We start from the raw sequence: 23,973 nt of genomic DNA, 5'->3' as shown, positions 1-23,973 counted from the left end.
ACTAATTATTCTCAAGCATCAACCCTATAACTACTGCCACAGACAGACCATAGCCAACTGAACCATACTGACGTGGATAGACACATTACAGGCCCAGTGTTGTGACTGAGAGACTGACTGGCTGGGGAGTGCATCTCTAAAATAAGCCCCCTATCTGACGGTTTGGCTGGGGTGGACTCGTTATTGTGAGCAGGGCTAATTTGGAAAATGGCCCCAGGGGGAGTCCTGCCTAAAATGTATTCAACCTCAACACAACAGTGGAACGAGGCCTGGCCCAGCAGAAAGTGAGAGAGTTTCTGCATTAATTACATAATCTCAGAGCGATAGAGTTGGCGAGAAAGAGAGAGAGGAAAGGGGGGGGGAAATCAGGGCTGAGCGATTAGTGGTTGAGGTCTGTTCGGTTCGATTATTCAAAAATAAATCACTGTTAGAGATTTCAATTATTTTTCTTGAACATTAAATGCATTATGAAATAATGACAAAAATTATAAAAGAGCTTTTTAATGGAAATTCCAAAGCCAAAAATATTGAATATTCAATTGCCAAAACATTGAAAATGTTCCACATCGAGAAAAAGGAAATTACTATTAAATAGCAAAATATTTCAGTCGTGTATATTACTAGTTTAATTTGATGACATTATAAAACTTTAAATTCATCATCTCATCTCTGCTTAGGCAGTAGCAGCCAGCCAACCACCCATCTAATGTTATCTCTGTTCTCTCCATACTGTAGTCTTTAATCAACCTATTTAGCTAGGCTAGCCTGCCTAAATATGTTGCAGAGCTGTCTGATTAAATCATTTAACTAGTAGATAAGACATACTTTCACGAACTCTCTATCCCTTTCTCTCGTTGTGTTGTGTACATTCTTCTCTCATGCGGTGGCTTATGCGGTCTGTGTGTATCTAACTTAAAGTAGTAGGCGTAAAAGTGTATCCATCTGTGTCATAGACGGAAAAGAACAGGCACAATGGATTATGGTCATTGTAGACAATTACCATGTTTCTGTACTGAACTAGGTTGAATATTTGCTTACTGAAAACTACAACTTCCTTCAGCCCAGTGTCCCATATAGTTCTAGACTTCAACTCTCTTGTGAATGATTTGATTTCCCTCTGGAGAAACGGTGTGAATGAACCGACATCGGTTCCCATTGTTTAATAACCCCCACAAAATAATGACAATTTGATTAATCGATCAGCAGTAGCGTAGATGGAAAGAGAAAGATTTTGGGAGAAGGCAGAGAGAAAATGAAAGACAGTGAGCGACTGGGAGAGAGAGATGGGAGAACCAAAGATGAGGGAGGGAGGGGACAGAGGGAGCTGTTTGAGAGAATGGGAGAGGCTGAAAAAAAAAGAGTGATAAAAAAGGGAGATTGGAGCAGTGAGTGCTGTGAGGGATGAAAGAGGGGGAGAGACAGTTGGGAGAGGAGAGAAATCAGAGGAGAGATGCACTCAGATTGTTAGCCTATGCTGGCAGTGAATCAGATGCGATGGAGGCAGTGACCCGCTATCTAGCTGGGGTCTATTTATCTCGGCTGAGGGCCACATACACAAACCAGGGCTGATGGCTCGTGTGATGGACTCACCTCGACTGTGCCATGACTCTACATCAGAGATACTGTATATCAGCCTGACTAGGGGCATAGCTCATCTCCCGCTCTAGTGGAGATATGCCAGGGAGTGTGTTATAAGAGTGTGTGTGTGTTTCACATAAGGTTGGTGGGTTGTGAAATGGAATGTGCATGCTTTATTACTATGAAATTATTGACAGGGCACCAAATAGTTACAATTATAACTAAGGATAAGTTACAATTCTGAAGGCAATTATGTTCTTAAAATGACAAGGCAATGCAAGACGGTAGATATTTTACCAAAATAACCAGCGTAAAGCAATGAATATGCAGGATGAATGAATAATGGATATTGTGAGGCAAAATGATGTACTAATGTGATAAACTACAGAATCAGAGTCAGACAGGGAATGGGGATTAGAGGGCCTAAGATCAAACAAACAGTTATTCTTTATATTTCAGAATGAAACAAGGCAGGTAGGGATTATAGGAGAAATATAGATAGTAATGATAAAGGAACAGACACAGGTTACACACACATTCAAAGCAGGGAAAAGATAGGTGAGATCGAGCTGGTTACTCATTCAAGGGTTTTTATTTTTACTATTTTCTACATTGTAGAATAATAGAAGAAATCAAAACTATGAAATAAAACAAACAAAAAACTTCAACAAATCAAAATATATTTAATATTCTTCAAAGTAGACACCCTTTACGTTGACAGCTTTGCACACTCATAGCATTCACTCAACCAGCTTCACCTGGAATGCTTTTCCAACAGTCTTGAAGGAGTTCCCACAAATGTTGAGCACTTGTTGGCTGCTTTCCCTTCACGCTGCAGTCCAACTCATCCCAAACCATCTCAATTGGGTTGAAGTCAGGAGATTGTGGAGGCCAGGTCATCTGATGCTGCACTTCCTCACTCTCCTTGGTCAAATAGCCCTTAGAGCCTGGAGGTGTGTTGGGTCATTGTCCTGTTGAAAAACAAATGATCGTCCCACTAAGCACAAACCAGATGGGATGGCGTATCACTGCAGAATACTGTGGTAGCCATGCTGGTTAAGTGTGCCTTGAATTCTAAAGTGTGCCTTGAATTCCTTGCTTCACGGTGTGAACCACACATGCAGAGATCATCCGTTGACCTACTCTGCGTCTCACAAAGACAGAGCGGAACCAAAAATCTCAAATCAGACCAAAGGACAGATTTCCACCGATGTAATGTCCATTGCTCGTGTTTCTTGGCCCAAGCAAGTCTCTTATTAATATTATTGGTGTCCTTAAGTAGTGGTTTCTTTGCAGCAATTCGATTATGAAGGCCTGATTCACGCAGTCTCCTCTGGATAGTTGATGTTGAGATGTCTCTGTTACTTGAATTTCTTAAATTTCTGAGGCTGGTAACTCTAATGAACTTATGCTCTGCAGCAGAGGTAACTCTGGGTCTTCCTTTCCTGTGGCGGTCTTCATGAGAGCCAGTTATCATAGCGCAATGGTTTTTGCGACTGCACTTGAACAAACTTTCAGTAAGTTCTTGAAATGTCCCAGATTGACTGACCTTCATGTCTTAAAGTAATGATGGACTGTCATTTCTCTTTCCTTATTTGAGCAGTTCTTGCCATAAAACGGACTTGGTCTTTTACCAAATAGTGCTATCTTCTGTATACCACCCCTACCTTGTCTCAACACAATTGATTGGCTCAAATGTATTAAGGAAAGAAGTTCCACAAATTAACAAGGCAACTGTTAATTGAAATGCATTCCAGGTGACTACCTCATGAAGCTGATTGAGAGAATGCCAAGAGTGTGCAAAGCTGTCATCAAGGCAAAGGGTGGCTACTGAAGAATCTTTTTTGGTTACTACATGATTCCATGTGTTATTTCATAGTTGGTCTTCACTATTATTCTACAACAAAAATAAAGAAAAACCCTTGAATGAGTAGGTGTGTCCGAACTTGACTGGTACTGTATATATGTCTGGAACCAATGTCTTCAGAGGACATTGGCAGGCAGTCCAAAATAAAGCACTTCAATAGTCCAGAGAATTCTTGCAATGTCCCCACGTGGGGTGTCCTTGGACTGTTTTGTTGTTCATAATAGTAACCATATGGCTGGTCGCCGTCCGAACACAACAGTCCTTATTCTGAGAGCCCATTGAGTTTATTTGAGTCAATAATAATCTATTACGTTAGCCTGAAACAGGTGCGTAATCTGTAAACCCTTATTGTGAATTAAGCTTATGAAGTTGTTCCTTATGATTAGACCCACGCTGTATGTCTCCTTTGTTTCGTTTTAGGATTATTAGAATAATCGCTTGCCTCTATCCTTAGTTTAGCCTAGTTGAATATATCCCTCCTCCCAGATTAGGAGCCAAGGCAGTTGTGCATGATTCATACTCTAGTCCCTATTTCTTTGACAATTCTATTGTTGGATTCTATTGCATTGTGTAACCTATGGACTTGGACAAATCATATTATTCTGATATTGTAACTTGGTGGACATGGTGTTGACCCCTTTGGACAAGGCGTACTTTAAGGTAGTGTTTTAATTAACAGTGATGATTGAATTAGCCTAGCTCCTCTGCTAAATATAGTGCCTTTGAGTTGAGTTACTGTTTTGGAAAACATATCTAATTAGGCTGTCCAGTATCTAGCTGGTAGCCTACGATTTTTGAATTCCTGCTAGCAATAGAGTAAGGTCTGATCAACCTAACTACCGTTTTTATTTTTCTGATAGTGAGTTCAAGGGGAGCTGCCATACTCCCTCACAAAGACTACAGCAGACTTTAATTACAGTTTAATAATTGTAATTTTGACCCTTGTAGTAGGTGATAAGCTATATATTTTGGTACCCTTCTCTTTTAATTAGGTGTCCAATTTAGTTTTATCCAGGTAATATTCAGTGTCCGCTGGTATTGCTAATGATTTTCTGATAGTTAATGAGGCTGCTCAACCTCCATTGCCCATACTAGTGTAACTTGACCTTGAGCCATAATTTTGATTTGAGACTTACGTTAGGTGACAACCTATAACTGTTGTCTGAAAGTGCCCTGCTCTGAGTTAGGCGTACTATTTTTGTTTGCGTGACCACATTATCATTGCTAGTGATCAAAGCCTATACGTGACAGGGTACACAACCTGAACCAGTCATAATTTATGTGTATTTCCCAGAGCCAACAAGCTCTTTATATGTACATGCAACTCTTGCAGGAGGATAGTCTTTCGACATGCAATACACTGCTCAAGGTAGTCTATTGGCCACAGATGACACAAGATGCCCCTAAAGAGGCAAAAGCTGCCTAGTTTGTTCCCAATTTCAAACAGTCCCACCCACTTTGCAAAGCAACTCAAAGAGTTCCAGGGGGGTGACCATCATTTTAATGCCCCAGGGTTAACCAAACCCCATACGGTCTTCCTCGTTCTGTAAGCCAGGCACTCCCTGGTCGATGTGCATTCAGATAACCGTTAAATAGTATATTAGTTACTATTGGTTAGCCATAAACAATTGTCTTGGTTGTGTATTCTAATCTTTGTGGTAAAGCTCTATAGTGTATAGTCCTTGTAGTCAACTTGAAGTCAGACTTTTCACACCATTAGAATTTGTGTGTGGGATTAGCACTCCTCCTGTGTCAATTGTTGTTGAGATTGTTCAAAGTAGCCACCCTTTTCCTTGATGACAGCTTTGCACACTCATGGCATTCTCTCAACCAGCTTCATGAGGAATGCTATTCCACCTATATTTTCATGTGTGTGTAACCTGTATCTGTTACTTTTATCATTACTATCTATATTTCTCCTATCCTATCTATCCTATTCTCCTGCCTGCCTTGTTTCATTCTGAAATATAAAGAATAACTGTTTGTTTGATCTTAGGCCCTCTAATCTCTATTCCCTGTCTGACTCTGATTCTGTAGCTTATCACATTAGTACATCATTTTGCCATCACATCAACCTGTACATTCATTGCTTTACTCTGGTTATTTTGAAATACATAATTTATTTTGTAAAATATCTACTGTCTCCAAGAATGCATTGCCTTGTCATTTTAAGAACTAAATTGCCTTCAGAATTCCATGTTAACTGAAGTTGCATTGTAACTATTTAGAGAGAGACGCAGAGACAGAGAAGAGCAGGTGGCAGAGCTGGGGATGATCACTCAGCTCATCAGCCGCTTTCCTCATGGCCGTCTCAGTGCTGCATCAGTATGAGCACCACGTCACCCTGGGGAGCCCGCATGGATCAATAGACACACAAGCAAAGGACTGTGTGTGTGTGTGTCTGTGGAGGAAATAGCCTAAGCACTAAACAAGACAGACACACTGAACAGGCTTGACAGATATGCAATCTAAACGCTAATAGATCCTGGATCATCCGCTATAGACGTATAGCCAGTGAGGTTACAGACAGAGGAGGATGTGTAGTGTAAAGTGACAGCTGATCTTCTGACAAAGTTTAATCACATGGTGATGAGTTTGAACTGTGGGGTGCCAATGCTGTCATCTTGAAGCCCACACTCACTCAAGCATGCCCAAGTCAGGCCAAGAAAAGCGAGTGAAATCCCATTGCCAACAGGGTCCCTTCCAGGGATAAGCTCTCTCATCAGGCAGTGCGAAAGATACTGGTAACTAGAGGTCGACCGATTATGATTTCTCAACACCGATACCGATTATTGGAGGCCCAAAAAAGCCGATGCCGATTAAATCGGCCGATTGTTTTTTATTTATTTGTAATAATGACAATTACAACAATATTGAATGAACACTTAATTTAACTTAATATAATACATCAATAAAATCAATTTAGCCTCAAATAAATAATGAAACATGTTAAATTTGGTTTAAATAATGCAAAAACAAAGTGTTGGAGAAGAAAGTAAAAGTGCAATATGTGCCATGTAAGAAAGCTAACGTTTAAGTTCCTTGCTCAGAACATAAGAACATATGAAAGCTGGTGGTTCCTTTTAACATGAGTCTTCAATATTCCCAGGTAAGAAGTTTTAGGTTGTAGTTATTATTGGAATTATAGGACTATTTCTCTCTATACCATTTGTATTTCATATACCTTTGACTATTGGATGTTCTTATAGCCACTTTACTATTGCCAGTGTAACAGTACAGCTTCCTTCCCTCTCCTCGCTCCTACCTGGGCTCGAACCAGGAACACATTGACAACAGCCACCAGAGAAGTGACACAATTTCACCTGGTTAATATTGCCTGCTATTGCCTGCTAACCCAGATTTATTTTAGCTAAATATGCAGGTTTAAAAATATATACTTCTGTGTATTGATTTTAAGAAAGGCATTGATGTTTATGGTTAGGTACATGTTGGAGCAACGACAGTCCTTTTTCGCGAATGCGCACCGCATCGATTATATGCAACGCAGGACACACTAGATAAACCAGTAATATCATCAACCATGTGTAGTTAACTAGTGAGTATTATTGATCATTTTTTATAAGATAAGGTTAATGCTAGCTAGTGGTTAGAGCATTGGGCCAGTAACTGTAAAGGTTGCAAGATTGAATCCCCGAGCTGACAAGGTAAAAATCTGTCGTTCTGCCCCTGAATAAGGCAGTTAACCCACTGTACCTAGGCCGTCATTGAAAATAAGAATGTGTTCTTAACTGACTTGCCTAGTTAAATAAAAGGTGTAAAAATATATATATATATATATATCTATCTATATATAAAAAAATAAAATTGCCCAAATCGGCATCGGAAAAATAACGATTTCCGATTGTTATGAAAACTTGAAATCGGCCCAAATTAATCGGTCGAACTCTAATGGTAACTAACTCAAGATCTGTCACTGGTGTCGTTTTCAATGGGAGCAAATTAAGCATAGTGCGCAAAACAAGCAAGGTGGTGGGCATTGCCAAAGCACAAGCTAGCGAGATCATATTGGTGCGTTTTAGCATATTTCCGTTATCCAATAACTCAATTCACCCATACACTCCTAAACAAAACCATTTTTTAAAACTTTGGCAATGGGTCAAGTCTACAAAACATGGTGCACTCTTCTTAATAGATTCTAGTTTTGGGAACAGAAACCTGAATTGAAATTGAATGTTTCATCAATGAGAAAATTTGCAGAAAGTCAGCCAAGTTTCATCTAGTTCAATCTTCTCTCACTTCACACCACTAGACTAAACAGGTGTTTCAGATTTCTACATCCTGTGAGACATTTGGCTCCTTCTTCCATCTGTGGCAGTACGGTGCAATGGAACACGAGTAGATAAGTAGTTAACCAACAGTGAAGCGTGCAATAATTCAGAATTACTCCAAGCACGGTAAGGATTAGATAGGTGTAAGCAAAATGGTGATGGCAGGTTTTTATTGGAGACTCCTCCATTTTGCTTACACCCAACTAATTATTTCAGATCTGCAAAGGCCGCGGCTAGGAGTTGTTTCTCCATGCTACAACGCATCCATAGTTAAAAACATGTCAGTTTGGTGAGCAGCACCTGGGTGTTGACCGCTCCCCCTGCGGCTTGCCTTGGGTCAGCCACACCCACTGAATAATTCAGTGTCTCTCCATCAAAGTTGCATGGGCAGGCCTTAGCAGTGGATTAACTCAGATGAGAGAGAGCTCTGCTGTCGCCTGCTCTTTCCTAGGTGCTATAAGTCAAGCAGACACACGCGTCAGCTGTTCATTCCCAGGAAATATTAATAAACACACTTTTTTTTATGACAGTTATTCATTTTTTAAAAACCTTTATTTAACTAGGAAAGTCAGCTATGAACAAATTATTATGTACAATGACAGCCTACAGGGGAACAACTGCCTTGTTCAGGGGCAGAACGACAGATTTTTACCTTGTCAGCTCGGGGATTCGATCCAGCAACCTTTCGGTGCTCTAACCACTAGGCTACCTGCCGCCCCATGACGGTCTTCATCCATAACAGTCGGTTACATGGTAACTGAGCCAGCCCTACACACGCACACAGCGTAACCTGGCACCAACAGAAACACACATTTACAAGCACTGCTATGAATCAGCCCAGGTTTACAAGTCAGCCGGCTTTGACACTGCCAGCCAGGCTAGGCCAGGCACCAGTGGCCACCCAACTCCAGTGCAATGTTCCTGCTGTTAATTGGAACATAGTACACTGTAACTCTATCACACAGGCACTGAAGCTTGAAATTAAAAGACCACCCACGGATAAAATGAAATGAATTAATCAACGTAAATCTTAATAGGAAGGATAGGAAGCTACAGCTGGTTATATGCTTGGAGGTGCTCTGCTCAAAAGACCATGACTGGCATGTATAAGTAAGATACATTTTGTCAGTCGTGTGTGTGTGTGTGAGAGAGTAAGTAAAAGGGCATGAGATGACAGATGTAGTAACAAGAAAGAGAAATACAGGAAAGGAATGGGAGAGCAGAGGACAGAGGAGAGAGAGATAGTGTTTTCTCTCACACAACTACTGCTGCGGTTAGGTTTTCCCCCATACACCAAATCCCATTCTCCATCCGGACTTTGGCACGCCATCAAGTGAAAGGTCACAGTGGCTCTTGGCATCTGGCTGGCAGCAGCAGCTCTGATAATCTATACTATGTCCCCAGTTACACACCGTAGCTGGGGCAGGACAACACCACTACTGCAGTAAAGACAGGACAGGCTGGGGACATGGGATTAGTAAATGGCTGTTCCTGCGTACAGCTCTTCTGGGAAGTAATAACCTGCTTATAGGTGACTATTAGCCATGGGTGATGTAGCTTGATGCTGTGGTGAAAAATAGAGAGCAGGGTCAAAGTAAGAGACAAAGAAGATCTCCCTAGACAAGGATGATGGCTAATGTGCATTTGACAGTCTTAAATGTAATCAAAATGTAAGGAGTCGTCTGAATAAATCAATTTATTCAAACTATTTCATTCCCAAATACCAGTTACTGTCTACAAAGAGTAGAACATTTGTGGGTTTATTCGTTATCTACACTTCAGAAGCATAAAATGCACTTTCAACTGCTCCGTCCCCCAAGAACAATTATAATGAAAACAGAAACTGCTGACGGTACAAATTGAAGGTCCTCCTCCGCCCTCCAGTCTGAATGTGCTGTGACATTGGGGAGTGACATTCTCTCTCTGTCATTATGACAACAGGGACACAGGCCTGTACTAGGGCTGGGAATTGCCAGGGGCTTCAAGATATTACAATACTTAAGTGCAGATACGATATGTACTGCGATTCTCACGATTCTATATGTAATGTGATTCGATACGGTGATTTTTTATTGCGATTCAATGTTCCAAACATATTGCTCACCGTATGTCTGCTACAGAGGGACATGCGAGAGCATGAGGAAACGAGTTTTGATCAGTCATGGAAATAAAAGTGCTGAAAGCAAATTTGCTCCCAATTTAAAAAGATGGAGAACAACACTATGAAGGAAAAAATACTGGAGTTTTGCTGCAGGTACAACTAACATAAAAATAATATTGCGATATCAAAACGATACATCATCAAAAATAATATCCCGATAGGTAACTATTTATCCCCCATCAGTAGCCTGCACCCAGCTGCCAACATCTGTCCACTCTGTCCAACCTTGCACCGCTCAGTCCCTCTGGCATTGACAAATGACATGCACAGCTGTCATCAACAGCCATTTATATCAGCAATTGCAGTGACACAAGAGGTAAAAAATTTAGCACACTCACGCAAGCGGGAGTCTGTGTGTGCATCCAATGTATGTACTTTTTGGGAAGTGTGCGTATGTGTGTGTGACCTCAAAGCTCTAATACACATCTCATATTATTGAGCAACGTTAAGTCTTTAATTAGCAGCGTTCCATCTGACTCTTTAAGTCACAAGGTCAGGATGTCAGCCATCTAACCGTCATTCTAGGCTCTAAAGGCGCCCGCATAGTAGGTTCGGTTTGATCTTAGCAGAAGGCGACACAAACGTCTGTTCCTCCAATACTCCCTTTAAAAGGAAAAAGTGTGTGCCTGAACAGCCTAAAGAAACCTGACGAACGCAAAAAGTCCGAACACTTCCATAATTTGTGCGCAAACTGTTTCCACTGGGAAGCATGTGACAGGCTTATGGTTGGTAGAAATCTAGGACTGTTGTATGAATGCTTCTCTAAGCATGTTTGGAGGGTCTTGATCTTGCCAATCCAACCTCAAAAACAGCTGGTTACATGCTCTGGAACTTTGGTGACTACTGAAAATTGTTTTTAAACCTCCCGCTTTGGGCTGAATGTGTCAATGTGTACTTCATACAGTGGGGCAAAAAAGTATTTAGTCAGCCACCAATTGTGCAAGTTCTCCCACTTAAAAAGATGAGAGGCCTGTAATCTTCATCATAGGTACACTTCAACTATGACAGACAAAATGAGAATTTTTTTCTCCAGAAAATCACATTGTAGGATTTTTAATGAATTTATTTGCAAATTATGGTGGAAAATAAGTATTTGGTCACCAACAAACAAGCAAGATTTCTGGCTCTCACAGACCTGTAACTTCTTCTTTAAGAGGCTCCTCTGTCCTCCACTCGTTACCTGTATTAATGGCACCTGTTTGAACTTGTTATCTGTATAAAAGACACCTGTCCACAACCTCAAACAGTCATACTCCAAACTCCACTATGGCCAAGAACAAAGAGCTGTCAAAGGACACCAGAAACAAAATTGTAGACCTGCACCAGGCTGGGAAGACTGAATCTGCAATAGGTAAGCAGCTTGGTTTGAAGAAACCAACTGTGGGAGCAATTATTAGGAAATTGAAGACATACAAGACTACTGATAATCTTCCTCGATCTGGGGCTCCACGCAAGATCTCACCCCGTGGGGTCAAAATGATCACAAGAACGGTGAGCAAAAATCCCAGAACCACATGGGGGGACCTCTCTGCTGACCTGCAGAGCTGGGACCAAAGTAACAAAGCCTACCATCAGTAACACACTACGCCGCCAGGGACTCAAATCCTGCAGTGCCAGACGTGTCCCCCTCCTTAAGCCAGTACATGTCCAGGCCCGTCTGAAGTTTGCTAGAGAGCATATGGTCAGATGAAACCAAAATATAACTTTTTGGTAAAAACTTAACTCGTCGTGTTTGGAGGACAAAGAATGCAGAGTTGCATCCAAAGAACACCATACCTACTGTGAAGCATGGGGGTGGAAACATCATGCTTTGGGGCTGTTTTTCTGCAAAGGGACCAGGACGACTGATCCGTGTAAAGGAAAGAATGAATGGGGCCATGTATCGTAAGATTTTGAGTGAAAACCTCCTTCCATCAGCAAGGGCATTGAAGATGAAACGTGGCTGGGTCTTTCAGCATGACAATGATCCCAAACACACCGCCCGGGCAACAAAGGAGTGGCTTCGTAAGAAGCATTTCAAGGTCCTGGAGTGGCCTAGCCAGTCTCCAGATCTCAACCCCATAGAAAATCTTTGGAGGGAGTTGAAAGTACGTGTTGCCCAGCAACAGCCCCAAAACATCACTGCTCTAGAGGATATCTGCATGGAGGAATGGGCCAAAATACCAGCAACAGTGTGTGAAAACCTTATGAAGACTTACAGAAAACATTTGACCTCTGTCATTGCCAACAAAGGGTATATAACAAAGTATTGAGATAAACTTTTGTTATTGACCAAATACTTATTTTCCATCATAATTTGCAAATAAATTCATTAAAAATCCTACAATGTGATTCTGTTTTTTTTTCTTCTCATTTTGTCTGTCATAGTTGAGGTGTACCTATGATGAAAATTACAGGCCTCTCTCATCTTTTTAAGTGGGAGAACTTGCACAATTGGTGGCTGACTAAATACTTTTTTGCCCCACTGTATATGCATAATCTATGAGCAGTACTACTGTGTTACCTCAATTAGCCACAAAATCCAGTTTGAAAGTTACTTTTTCTGGAAACTTATGTGCCATTTTCCCTGGGCCAGCCCCCTAGCAATTCGATTTATAGCCAATGAACTTCAGCCCCTCGCTATTTGAGTGACAGATAGCAAGATGCACACACAGCAGAACTACTGGCTAAAAAGTATACAAAAGTACCAGAGAATCTCTTTAATGCTTTCAGTCTCCAGACATATTCACATAAAAATACTTGATGTCTTTTTGTGTGTGTTGATCTTAAGGGTTCAATATCATGCTTTAGTCTAGTCTATACACCAATGCCCTTCACATATACCCCATTAGCGTTACAACCTGGGTGTCCTACGGTTGTTTATTTCACCCTTGCGTTTTATGATTGCTCAATTCTGTGTGCATTTGTGCTCTCAGATTAATTGATCAATTTATTGCTGGTCATCTTGTCCTGATAAGGGAGACGAGGGGCGAGGTTTTAAATGTCAGACCTAACACACACAGACAGACAGACAGAGAGAGAGAGAGAGAGAGAGAGAGAATGAATGGCAGTGCTGTGCCTTGTGCTATTGTGGCCCCCAGCATATGGACTAGAGGCCAGGGATATGCCAGCTGTGATGGGACTCGCACAAAAGATCCCAAACCACACATATTGCAGCCACACGCATAGACAAACGGCATAGGCTAATACACCCCCCCGCGCACACGCTCTCACACACATACTTTATATCATGGTCCATTGCCCACGTGTATGCCCATCCCCCACATACACAGCCCCCCCCATGCAGCGCCAGTCTAGTGCTATGACCGTCTATGTGCTGGACCAGGGGAAATATTTCACAGTATGTTTTTGTGTACTGTATATGGCACACTCGCTCACCACGTTCTTTTCATTGCCCCTATTTGTATGTGGCTGTATCTTTCTGCCTCAGCGAGTCACTGTAAACATGCCTCACCAAGCTAAAATAACGATTCTCTCCCTCTACCCCTCTCTTCCTCTACCGTGACCTCATTTTAAAGCCTGGCCAATCGGAAGACCCTGCATCGCTCAAACTCAAAAAAATACACGTTATGCTTATTAGACTAAGGAAGACGTATTTCCGTGACTTGAGTTGTTTAAAAAAAGAGAAACAGATTCACTGTGGCAGACCCTAAGGGACTCTGTGAGGGACACAGCACTGTCAGCAGACCCAACACTGCAGTGCACAGGACTTTAACTTAGACAAACAGAAACACACACAAGAAAGCTGCTGTGTACAGTATTTATGTGGACTGTAGGTTCTGTGTACAGTAATGGTGAGTAAGATTGGAATCATCCAATTATTGTAATATTGTAGTGGTATGAGATAGGAATCCTTCAGCCGTGCTCCTAATCACGAGAAATGTATTTACTTTGTCACATTTCTTATCTACATATATATTTTTTTAAATATAATGTCTTGTCTATGTGCATATATTTTATGTTTTGGGAACTGCAATCAGAAAAGGTGCCGAGCATTGTTGAAAGTAGGCTCCAGGTAAAGCCCTGATGAAGAGAGATGGTAATAAAGATGAAGACTTACTTGATCACAGTGGATACAGGCAGTGAAGGTCCTTTGTCCTTGAGCTCCTGGACGTTGACCACCTGGGGAACGGTCTTCAGGGTAGACTCTGCCAGAGAGGAACTGACCACTGGTTGTCCACAAAGGAGAAAAATCAAATGATCATCATCATTACACAAAAGTGATAAAATACATGCAAAAGCATGTTGCTATTCTTGCAAAGGATGCAAACATTTTACTCAAACTATTATATTAATCTGACTATCCACAATAATAGCATAATTGTGTGCATCTAACAGTACTAAATGTCACGTTATGTTGGGTTACTGACACACAGACGTATACTACCATGAATAGGCCTAATTGATTAAAAGTACTGTTTAGATAATTGAATTTGTTGACTAAAGTTTTATCAACCATAATTCTGCATCGTAAAACCATGGGGTTGTCAGTTCACCAGTGATCCTGGTCTTTGTCTCCCCATGGTGTCAGAGTATGAATATGGCATGAAGACAGATGGTGAGCAGAAAAGCTTTACCGGTCACTAAAGCTCTGCTGGTCAATACATTGGATTGTCAAACTGTTTTCAGTGTAGCGAGTCCACCAATGAAAGCTTCTTCCCAGATTGAAAAATTAACAATCTAGCAAGTTATACTACTGAGGTTAAAAGAGCATAATATGGTCGAACAATACGGAAACAGGTCCCATGTCCTGTGCGGAGCAGAAAATGAAACATTGATAGATTTTTACTAGGTAAATGCAACGTTGTATGGGAGTTACAGTGACAGAAAAACAGTCACAAAGGCATTACACTTTCCATTATTTGCAACCTCTACAAATGTCCAGCCCCGCCTACCTGTTTTCTGATTAGCCATTTGCCTGAGGAAAGCAGCTTTAGCAGCAGCCTGTTGGGCAGGGAGGGGGACGGGTGTGGCCTTCTCAGTGGGAGGGGCTCCGTGCTTCACCGTCTTAGTGGCTAGTGCCGTACTGTCCGCACCTCCCATGTTGATCTTATTGGTTGGAACTAGAAAAATCGCTAAAGATGTTAGTACATTTGATAACTTACTGTACAACAGACCAGCTCTCTGAAAACCACATTGAACAGCACATTGTCATATGGTTGGCTGTCCCCTCTCTGTCCTGATGGTTGTTACTAGAAGATAAAACATGCAATACAAACTACATAGTACAACAGCAAAGTTTTAGAACCTCTTGTTATCTGACCAACCTGGTTAAATAAAGGTAAACTAAAAAGTCAATGGAGTTTCCTACCTGTGCTTAGGATGGGGCTGAGTCCCAGGCCCATGCCCAGGCCCTGGTGCACCTTGCTGAAAGGAGTGGACTGGATGGCACCAAACCCTGGGGCTATGGAAGGGGTGCGTACCACCGTGGGGTGGCGGGGCATAGAGGTGGGCAGCACGGGGAGGGGGGCAGGCTCGGGCTCCAGTTCCTCCTCAAAACAGTGGGAGTAGTCTGGGTCAAGGGCCTGAGACAGGGAGGAGGTGGAGCTCACATCGTCCAGATCCTCGTAGTAATTGGGAGAGAGGAAGGCCGAGCGGAACAGGTTGGCTGGGGTAAAAGATGGAACCATTCAGGAGAAGTACATTCCACACATTACTTACACTGCACTGCTCACTATGTTTTGTGTGTTGGGAGTACCTGGAGCAGTGGAGCGGACTGGTGGTGTCTGCCTCTTGGAGAGGAAGTTACGCAATTGAGACTGCTTCACTGGAGACATCTTGGCTGAAGAAGTGGAAAGAATCATAATACATTTACATCACTCAAGAACAATAGTTAACACAGTGATACACGGGTTGGAAAGTACTTTACCTGAAGACTTTAAGGTCTTAGGAATGGTGTCTAGACTGGCTTTCAGGAGTGCATCTCTCAAACTCTCCAGCTCGTTGTCCAAACTATTAAACACAAAACTATTTTTTTATTTCACCTTTATATAACCAGGTAGGCCAGTTGAGAACAAATTCTCATTTACAACTGCGACCTGGCCAAGATAAAGCAAAACAGTGCGACAAAAACAACAGGTACTCATGGGATAAACAAATGTACAGTCAATAACACAATAGAAACATCTGTATACTGTGTGCAAATGAAGTAAAGAGGTAAGGCAATAAATAGGCCAATAGTGGCAAAGTAATTACAATTGATCAATTTACACTGGAGTGATATATGTGCAGATGAGGATGTGCAAGTAGAAATACTTGTGTGCAAAAGAGCAGAAAAACAAAAACAAATATGGGGATGAGTTATGTAGTTGGTTGGATGGGCTATTTACAGATGGGCTGTGTACAGCTGCAGCGATCGGTAAGCTGCTCTGATAGCTAACGCTTAAAGTTAGTGAGGGAGATATAAGTCTCCAACTTCAGTGATTTTTGCAATTCGTTCCAGTCATTGGCAGCAGAGAACTGGAAGGAAAGGCAGCCAAAGTAGGTGTTGGCTTTGGGGATGACCAGTGAAATATACCTGCTGGACCGTGTGCTACGGGTGGGTGCTTCTATTGTGACCAGTGAGCTGAGATAAGGCAGGGCTTTACCTAGCAAAGACTTATAGATGACCTGTAGCCAGTGGGTTTGGCGACGAATATGTAGCAAGGACCAGCCAACGAGAGCATACAGGTCGCAGTGGTGGGTAGTATATGGGGCTTTTGGGACAAAACGGATGGCACTGTGATAAACTGCATCCAATTTGCTGAGTAGAGTGTTGGAGTCCATTTTGTATATGACATCGCCAAAGTCAAGGATCGGTAGGATAGTCAGTTTTACTAGGGTATGTTTTAGAGGTCGACCGATTATGATTTTTCAATGCCGATACCGATTATTGGAGAACCAAAAAAAGCAGATACTGATTAATCGGATCGATTTGTTTTATTTATTTGTTGCAATTGTCATTGTTACAATACTGAATGAACACTTATTTTAACTTAATATAATACATTAATTGAATATATTCAATTTGGTTTAAATAATGCAAAAACAAAGTGTTGGAGAAGAAAGTAAAAGTGCAATATGTGCCATGTAAGAAAGCTAACGTTTAAGTTCCTTGCTCAGAACATAAGTACATATGAAAGCTGGTGGTTCCTTTTAACATGAGTCTTCAATATTCCCAGGTAAGAAGTTTTAGGTTGTAGTTATTATAGGACTATTTCTCTATACCATTTGTATTTCATTTGACTATTGGATGTTCTTATAGGCACTTTACTATAGCCAGTGTAACAGTATAGCTTCCATCCCTCTCCTCACTCCTACCTGGGCTCGAACCAGGAACACAACGACAACAGCCACCCTCGAAGCAGTGTTACCCATGCAGAGCAAGGGGAACAACTACTCCAAGTCTCAGAGCAAGTGACATTTGAAACGCTATTAGCGCGCACCCCGCTAACTAGCTAGCCATTTCACATCGATTACACCAGCCTAATCTCGGGAGTTGATAGGCTTGAAGTCATAAACAGCACAATGCTTGAAGCATTGCGAAGAGCTGCTGGAAAACGCACAAAATTGCTGTTTGAATGAATGCTTACGAGCCTGCTGGTGCCTACCATCGCTCAGTCAGACTGCTCTATCAAATCATAGACTTAATTATAACATAATAACACACAGAAATACGCGCCGTAGGTCATTAATATGGTCAAATCCGTAAACTATCATCTCGAAAACAAAACATTTATTTTTTCAGTGAAATATGGAACAGTTACGTATTTTATCTAATGGGTGGCATCCATAAGTCTAAATATTCCTGTTACATTGCACAACCTTCAATGTTATGTCATAATTACATAACATTCTGGCAAATTAGTTTGCAACGAGCCAGACAGCCCAAACTGTTGCATATACCCTGACTCTGCATGCAATGAACGCAAGAGAAGAGACACAATTTCACCTGGTTAATATTGCCTGCTAACCTGGATTTCTTTTAGCTAAATATGCAGGTTTAAAAATATATACTTCTGTGTATTGATTTTAAGAAAGTCATTGATGTTTATGGTTAGGTACAGTCGTGCAACGATTGTGCTTTTTTCGCAAATGCGCTTTTGTTAAATCATCCCCCGTTTGGCGAAGTTGGCTGTCTTTGTTAGGAAGAAATAGTCTTCACACAGTTCACAACGAGCCAGGCGGCCCAAACTGCTGCATATACCCTGACTCCGTTGCAAGAGAAGTGACAAAGAAATTAATGTTAGCAGGCAATATTAACTAAATATGCAGGTTTAAAAATATATACTTGTGTATTGATTTTAAGAAAGGCATTGATGTTTATGTTTAGGTACACGTTGGAACAACGACAGTCCTTTTTCGCGAATGCGCACCGCATCGATTATATGCAACGCAGGACACACTAGATAAACTAGTAATTTCATCAACCATGTGTAGTTAACTAGTGATTATGATTGATTGATTGTTTTTTATAAGATAAGTTTAATGCTAGCTAGCAACTTACCTTGGCTTCTTACTGCATTCGCGTAACAGGCAGGCTCCTCGTGGAGTGCAATGAGAGGCAGGTGGTTAGAGCGTTGGACTAGTTAACCGTAAGGTTGCAAGATTGAATCCTTGAGCTGACAAGGTAAAAATTTGTCGTGCTGTCCCTGAACAAGGCAGTTAACCCACCGTTACTAGGCCGTCATTGAAAATAAGAATGTGTTCTTAACTGACTTGCCTAGTTAAATAAAGGTGTAAAATATATATATTTAAAAAAAATCAGTGTCCAAAAATACCGATTTCCGATTGTTATGAAAACTTGAAATCGGCCCGAAATAAATTGGCCATTCCGATTAATCGGTCGACCTCTAGTATGTTTGGCAGCATGAGAACTGAGTTCATGAGGACTGATAGCCTACTTCATTTTTAATCCACTGTGCATCATTATTTGCAACACACACATGCCCCAATGAACATTTGACATATAAAAAACTAAACAGACCAAAAACATCCTCGTGCTGCTACATATCTGGCCATTGTATTTCAGGTATACACCCTTGTACATACCCCTGTTCTGTGGGGGTGGCTGCAGCGGGCTGGGTGGGGCCAGGAGTACTCCAGGCTGCAGTCTTGTTGTAGAGCCGCAGGGCATGGAGGTCTTTGACCAGTGTGTCCAGTCTCTGCTTCTGCTGGTTGATGATGTCCAGGTTGTTGGCCAGGGCCGTGAACAGAGCCTCCCTTTCTGGGACAATCATGTGTCTGGGAGAGACAGGAGTCACAGAGGGAATTGGTTAGAAAGGAAACATTTAACATACAATGAATGATAATGAGAAAATCGTTATAGGAAATTAATTACAGGTCAAAAATGTAAGTGATCTATTTTCTTTTTCTCACTCACTTCTGTTTCTTCTTCTTCTTCTCCAGATGTTTCTCCCACTCCAGGTCCAACACGTCGTTCACATCCTCCACAGCAAACTTCACATACTGGTACAGCCTGCGGATCTCCTGGTTAAGGGGAAAAAAACAACGAGGAAATTAACACCCAACAAAACAAAGTCTGCTGTACGAAAAACTGTTTAACATGGGTCATCTTGTTCAATAGTGTTTTGCCTTTGCCATTTCTAAAACATCCACTCTGATGAATCATGGAAGTTCCCTTTACACACCCAACCATCCATCTCATCCTCCCATAATGTATAGAGCAATCATCCTCCTCCCCCCCAGGCTTACCTTGAGTTGGTCTTCACTGCGTGGGTCCAGTGGTTTCTTGTACAGCAGCTGCAGGTAGCCTCTGTCTCTGTTGAGCTCACTCATGGCCTTGGCGTCCTCTGCACCGGCAAAGCCCTCCAGCATGGTGGTTTTCAGAGTACTGATGTCCCCATGGAGAGACTGGGGAGAACAAGAACACACACATGGTCAGAGCCTATGAGGGATAGAAAGGGTCTATGTCTTTAGGAGGTTGTAGTGTGTGTGGTACCAGTTTGTTGTGTGTTATTTTGAATTGGACACAACTGGATACATTAACAATGGCAACTTCACCAAGCTTCATGTCCTGATTCAGACTGGCTTTACCTCTCATTTTAATAATACAATCTAATCAAATTCAGTTCGTACCTCAGTGGTTTCTTTTATCTCCAAGGTGAAGACGTGGAGATCTTTAGACTCTTTCCTCAGCTCCTTCATCTCCTCTATGGTGCCCACTCTAAAGTCTGCCTTGTGGCTGCGTGCCTTCAGGTCAGCCAGCTCCTTCTGGAAATGGCCAATCTGAGAGGAACACAATCAGCATGAAGCTACCATGAGGACAATATACTTACTGTAAAATGATTGGAGCATGGTGCTGGAAATAGCCAAGTGGTGGCTTCGATTCCTTTGTGGGTTAACTACAGTGATTATGTGAGGTTATGACAACAAACAGCATTAAGTAATACAATTAGAAAGTAATTAAATAGCAGTAGTTTAAATCTGGAATCCTTACTTGGTGAAACAGCTACGCCCATTTGGAATATTATAACAACAAAGAAGTTACTTTAAACAATGGCCATCATTGCACACGCAACAGAACACCAGAATATACAGTACCAGTCAAGTTTGAACAAACCTACCGATTCAAGGGTTTTTATACATTTTTACTATTTTCTACATTGTAGAATAATAGTGAAGACATCAAAACTAGGTAAGGCCATTCTACTGCCATTGTTTGTCTATGGAGATTTTATACACCTGTCAGCAACGGGTGTGGCTGAAATAGCCAAATCCACTAATTTGAAGGGGTGGCCACATACTTCCTTCTATACAGAACCATTTTGTACATTTTTGACATTGTAGAATAATAGTTTAGACTTCAACACTATTAAACAACACATATGGAATCATGTAGTAACCAAAGAAAGCGTTAAAACAAATCAAAATATATTTTATATTTGAGATTAGTAGCCACCCCTTTGCCTTGGTGACAGCTTTGCACACTCTTGGCATTCTCTCAACCAGCTTCATGAGGTAGTCACCTGGAATGCATTTCAATTAACAGGTGTGCCTTGCTAAAGTTAATATGTTCTTAATGCGTTTGAGCCAATCAGTTGTGTTGTGACATGGTAGGGGTAGTAGACAGAAGATAGCCCTGTTTGGTAAAAGACCAAGTCCATATTATTGCAAGAACAGATCAAATAAGCAAAGAGAAATGACAGTCCATCATTACATGAAGGTCAGTCAATGTGGAAAACTTCAAGAACTTTCAAAGTTTCTTCAAGAGCAGTTGAAAAAACCGTCAGGCGCTATGATGAAACTGTCTCTCATGAGGACCGCCACAGGAAAGAAAGACCCAGAGTTACCTCTGCTGCAGAGCATAAGTTCATTAGAGTTACCAGCCTCAGATTGCAGCCCAAACAAATGCTTCAGAGTTCAAGTAAGAGACATCTCAACATCAACTATTCAGAGGAGACTGCGTGAATCAGGCCTTCATGGTCAAATTGCTGCAAAGAAACCACTACTAAAGGACACCAATAAGAAGAAGAGACTTGCTTGGGCCAAAAAACACGAGCAATGGACATTAGACAAGTGGAAATCTGCCCTTTGGTCTGATGAGATCAAATTGGAGATTTTTGGTTCTAACCACCGTGTCTTTATGAGACGCAGAGTAGGTAAACGGATGATCTCCGCATGTATGGTTCCCACCGCATTGAGGTGATGGTGTTTTGCTTGTGACACTGTCAGTGATTTTTTATAATTCAAGGCACACTTAACCAGCAAGGCTACCACAACATTCTGCAGCAATATACCATCCCATCTGGTTTGCGCTTAGTGGGACATTTACCCGACCTCAACCCAACTGAGATGGTTTGGGATGAGAGACCGAGAAGTGAAGGAAAAGCAGCCGACAAGTGCTCAGCATATGTGGGAGCTCCTTCAAGACTGTTGGAAATACATTCCTCATGAAGCTGGTTGAGAGAATGCCAAGAGTGTGCAAAGCTGTCATCAACGCAAAGGGTGGCTACTTTGAAGAAACTAAAATATATTTGGATTTGTTTTTATGGGTTTTATTTCATAGTTTTGATGTCTTCACTATTATTCTACAATGTAGAAAATACTAAAAATGAAGAAAAACCCTTGAATGAGTAGGTGTGTCCAAACTTTTGACTGGTACTGTATATATATATTTTTTAAAATCACAATGCCGGACACTCCTCGCCTCTGTTTCATCAACCAAACAAAACAATAACAAAGACGCTGGGACGAACAGTGGTGCTGTTTCACGTGTGCAGATTACAGCTTTAAGAGAAAGACCATTAGATTAATCTGTTACCTCCTCCAGTATTCCAGCCATGACTGGGTCCGAGTCCTTCCTCTGCTGCAGCTGTCTCTCCAGGGCCTTCACACTCAGTGCTGCCTACAGGAGGGAACACAGACAGATTTTGTCTCTACTATTATGACCGGTACTACAAGAAATGGATTGGCCTAATACCCGAGAAGGCTGATGATTTAATACCTGTGGAGTGGGTGCACTTGTCTGGGTGGCTGGGGCAGGTTTTTGTGCAACGATGGGGGGTGTACTGGTTTGGACTGGGCGAACTGGGGATGAGACAGAAAAGATAAAGGATCACAAACCAAACTACAACATGACTGAATACAAACAGTGTAGCTATTCCCTCCGCAAGGCAATCAAACAAGCTAAGCGTCAGTATAGAGACAAAGTAGAGTCACTATTCAACGGCTCAGACACGAGAGGTATGTGGCAGGGTCTACAGTCAATCACAGACTACAAAAGAAAACCAGCCCCATCGCCAACCACGATGTCTTGCTCCCAGACAGACTAAACAACTTTTTTGCTCGCTTTGAGGACAAAACAGTGCCACTGACACGGCCCACTACCAAAACCAGCGGGCTCTCCTTCACTGCAGCCAACGCGAGTAAAACCCTCGCAAGGCTGCAGGCCCAGACGGCATCCCCAGCCGCGTCCTCAGCGCATGCGCAGACCAGCTGGCTGGTGTGTTTACAGACATACTCAAACCTTATCCCAGTCTGCTGTTCCCACATGATTCAAGAGGGCCACCACTGTTCCTGTTCCCAAGAAAGCTAAGGTAACTGAGCTAAATGACTACCGCCCCGTAGTACTCACTTCCATCACCATGAAGTGCTTTGAGAGACGAGTCAAGGACCATATCACCCCCACCCTACCTGACACCCTAGACCCACTCCAATTTGCTTTCCACCCCAATAGGTCCACAGACAATGCAATCGCAATCACGCTGCCCTAACCCATCTGGACAAGAGGAATATCTATGTAAGAATGCTGTTCCTCGACTATAGCTCAGTATTTAACACCATAGTACCCTCCAAACTCGCTGATCCTCAACACTGGGGCCCCACAAGGGTGCGTTCTCAGGACCAAGGACCTGATATGGACCAAGGACCATATCGCCCCCACCCTACCTGACACCCTAGACCCACTCCAATTTGCTTACCACCCCAATAGGTCCACAGACAATGCAATCACGCTGCCCTAACCCATCTGGACAAGAGGAATATCTATGTAAGAATGCTGTTCCTCGACTATAGCTCAGCATTTAACACCATAGTACCCTCCAAACTCGCTGATCCTCAACACTGGGGCCCCACAAGGGTGCGTTCTCAGCCCTCTCCTGTACTCCCTGTTCACCCACAACTGCATGGCCATGCACGCCTCCAACTCAATCATCAAGTTTGCAGACGACACTATAGTGGTAGGCTTGATTACCAAAAACAACGTGACGGCCTACAGGGAGGAGGTGAGGGCCCTCTGAGTGTGGTGTCAGGAAAATAACCTCACACTCAATGTAAACAAAACAAAGGAGATGATTGTGGACTTCAGGAAACAGCAGAGGGAGCGTCCCCCTATCCACATCGACGGGACAGTAGTGGAGAGGGTGGAAGGGTTAAGTTCCTCGGCGTACACATCACGGACAAACTGAAATGGTCCACCCACACAATTCGGCTTGTCACCAAAAACACTCAAACTTCTACAGATGCACAATCGAGAGCATCCTGTCGGGCTGTATCGCCGCCTGGTACGGCAACTGCTCCGCCCATAACCGTAAGGCTCTCCAGAGGGTATTGTGGTCTGCACAACACACCACCGGGGG

At 42.2% G+C, this 23,973-nt stretch overlaps 1 protein-coding gene across 5 annotated transcripts in view; it reads right to left on the bottom strand.

The window, feature by feature from the left end:
* LOC109873607 (nuclear pore complex protein Nup214) overlaps nucleotides 1-23,973 on the bottom strand; it is a 66,230-nt gene that overhangs the window by 28,419 nt on the left and 13,838 nt on the right. For all 5 annotated transcript variants that reach the window (XM_031809200.1, XM_031809201.1, XM_031809196.1 and 2 more), the window contains exons 14-24: nucleotides 22,341-22,423; nucleotides 22,158-22,241; nucleotides 19,973-20,122; nucleotides 19,589-19,747; nucleotides 19,257-19,363; nucleotides 18,926-19,117; nucleotides 15,765-15,847; nucleotides 15,594-15,677; nucleotides 15,207-15,503; nucleotides 14,791-14,958; nucleotides 13,956-14,064 (exon numbers count right to left, since the gene is read on the bottom strand). In XM_031809200.1, coding sequence (XP_031665060.1) covers nucleotides 13,956-14,064; nucleotides 14,791-14,958; nucleotides 15,207-15,503; nucleotides 15,594-15,677; nucleotides 15,765-15,847; nucleotides 18,926-19,117; nucleotides 19,257-19,363; nucleotides 19,589-19,747; nucleotides 19,973-20,122; nucleotides 22,158-22,241; nucleotides 22,341-22,423 — 1,516 coding nt within the window. The remainder of the gene's footprint in view (nucleotides 1-13,955; nucleotides 14,065-14,790; nucleotides 14,959-15,206; nucleotides 15,504-15,593; nucleotides 15,678-15,764; nucleotides 15,848-18,925; nucleotides 19,118-19,256; nucleotides 19,364-19,588; nucleotides 19,748-19,972; nucleotides 20,123-22,157; nucleotides 22,242-22,340; nucleotides 22,424-23,973) is intronic.

The sequence above is a fragment of the Oncorhynchus kisutch genome, linkage group LG29, assembly GCF_002021735.2.
Source record: "Oncorhynchus kisutch isolate 150728-3 linkage group LG29, Okis_V2, whole genome shotgun sequence".
In the NCBI taxonomy this organism is placed as follows: Eukaryota; Metazoa; Chordata; class Actinopteri; order Salmoniformes; family Salmonidae; genus Oncorhynchus; species Oncorhynchus kisutch.
Note: the sequence above shows the minus strand (reverse complement) of the source record. Positions and strands in the feature narration are given on the sequence as shown.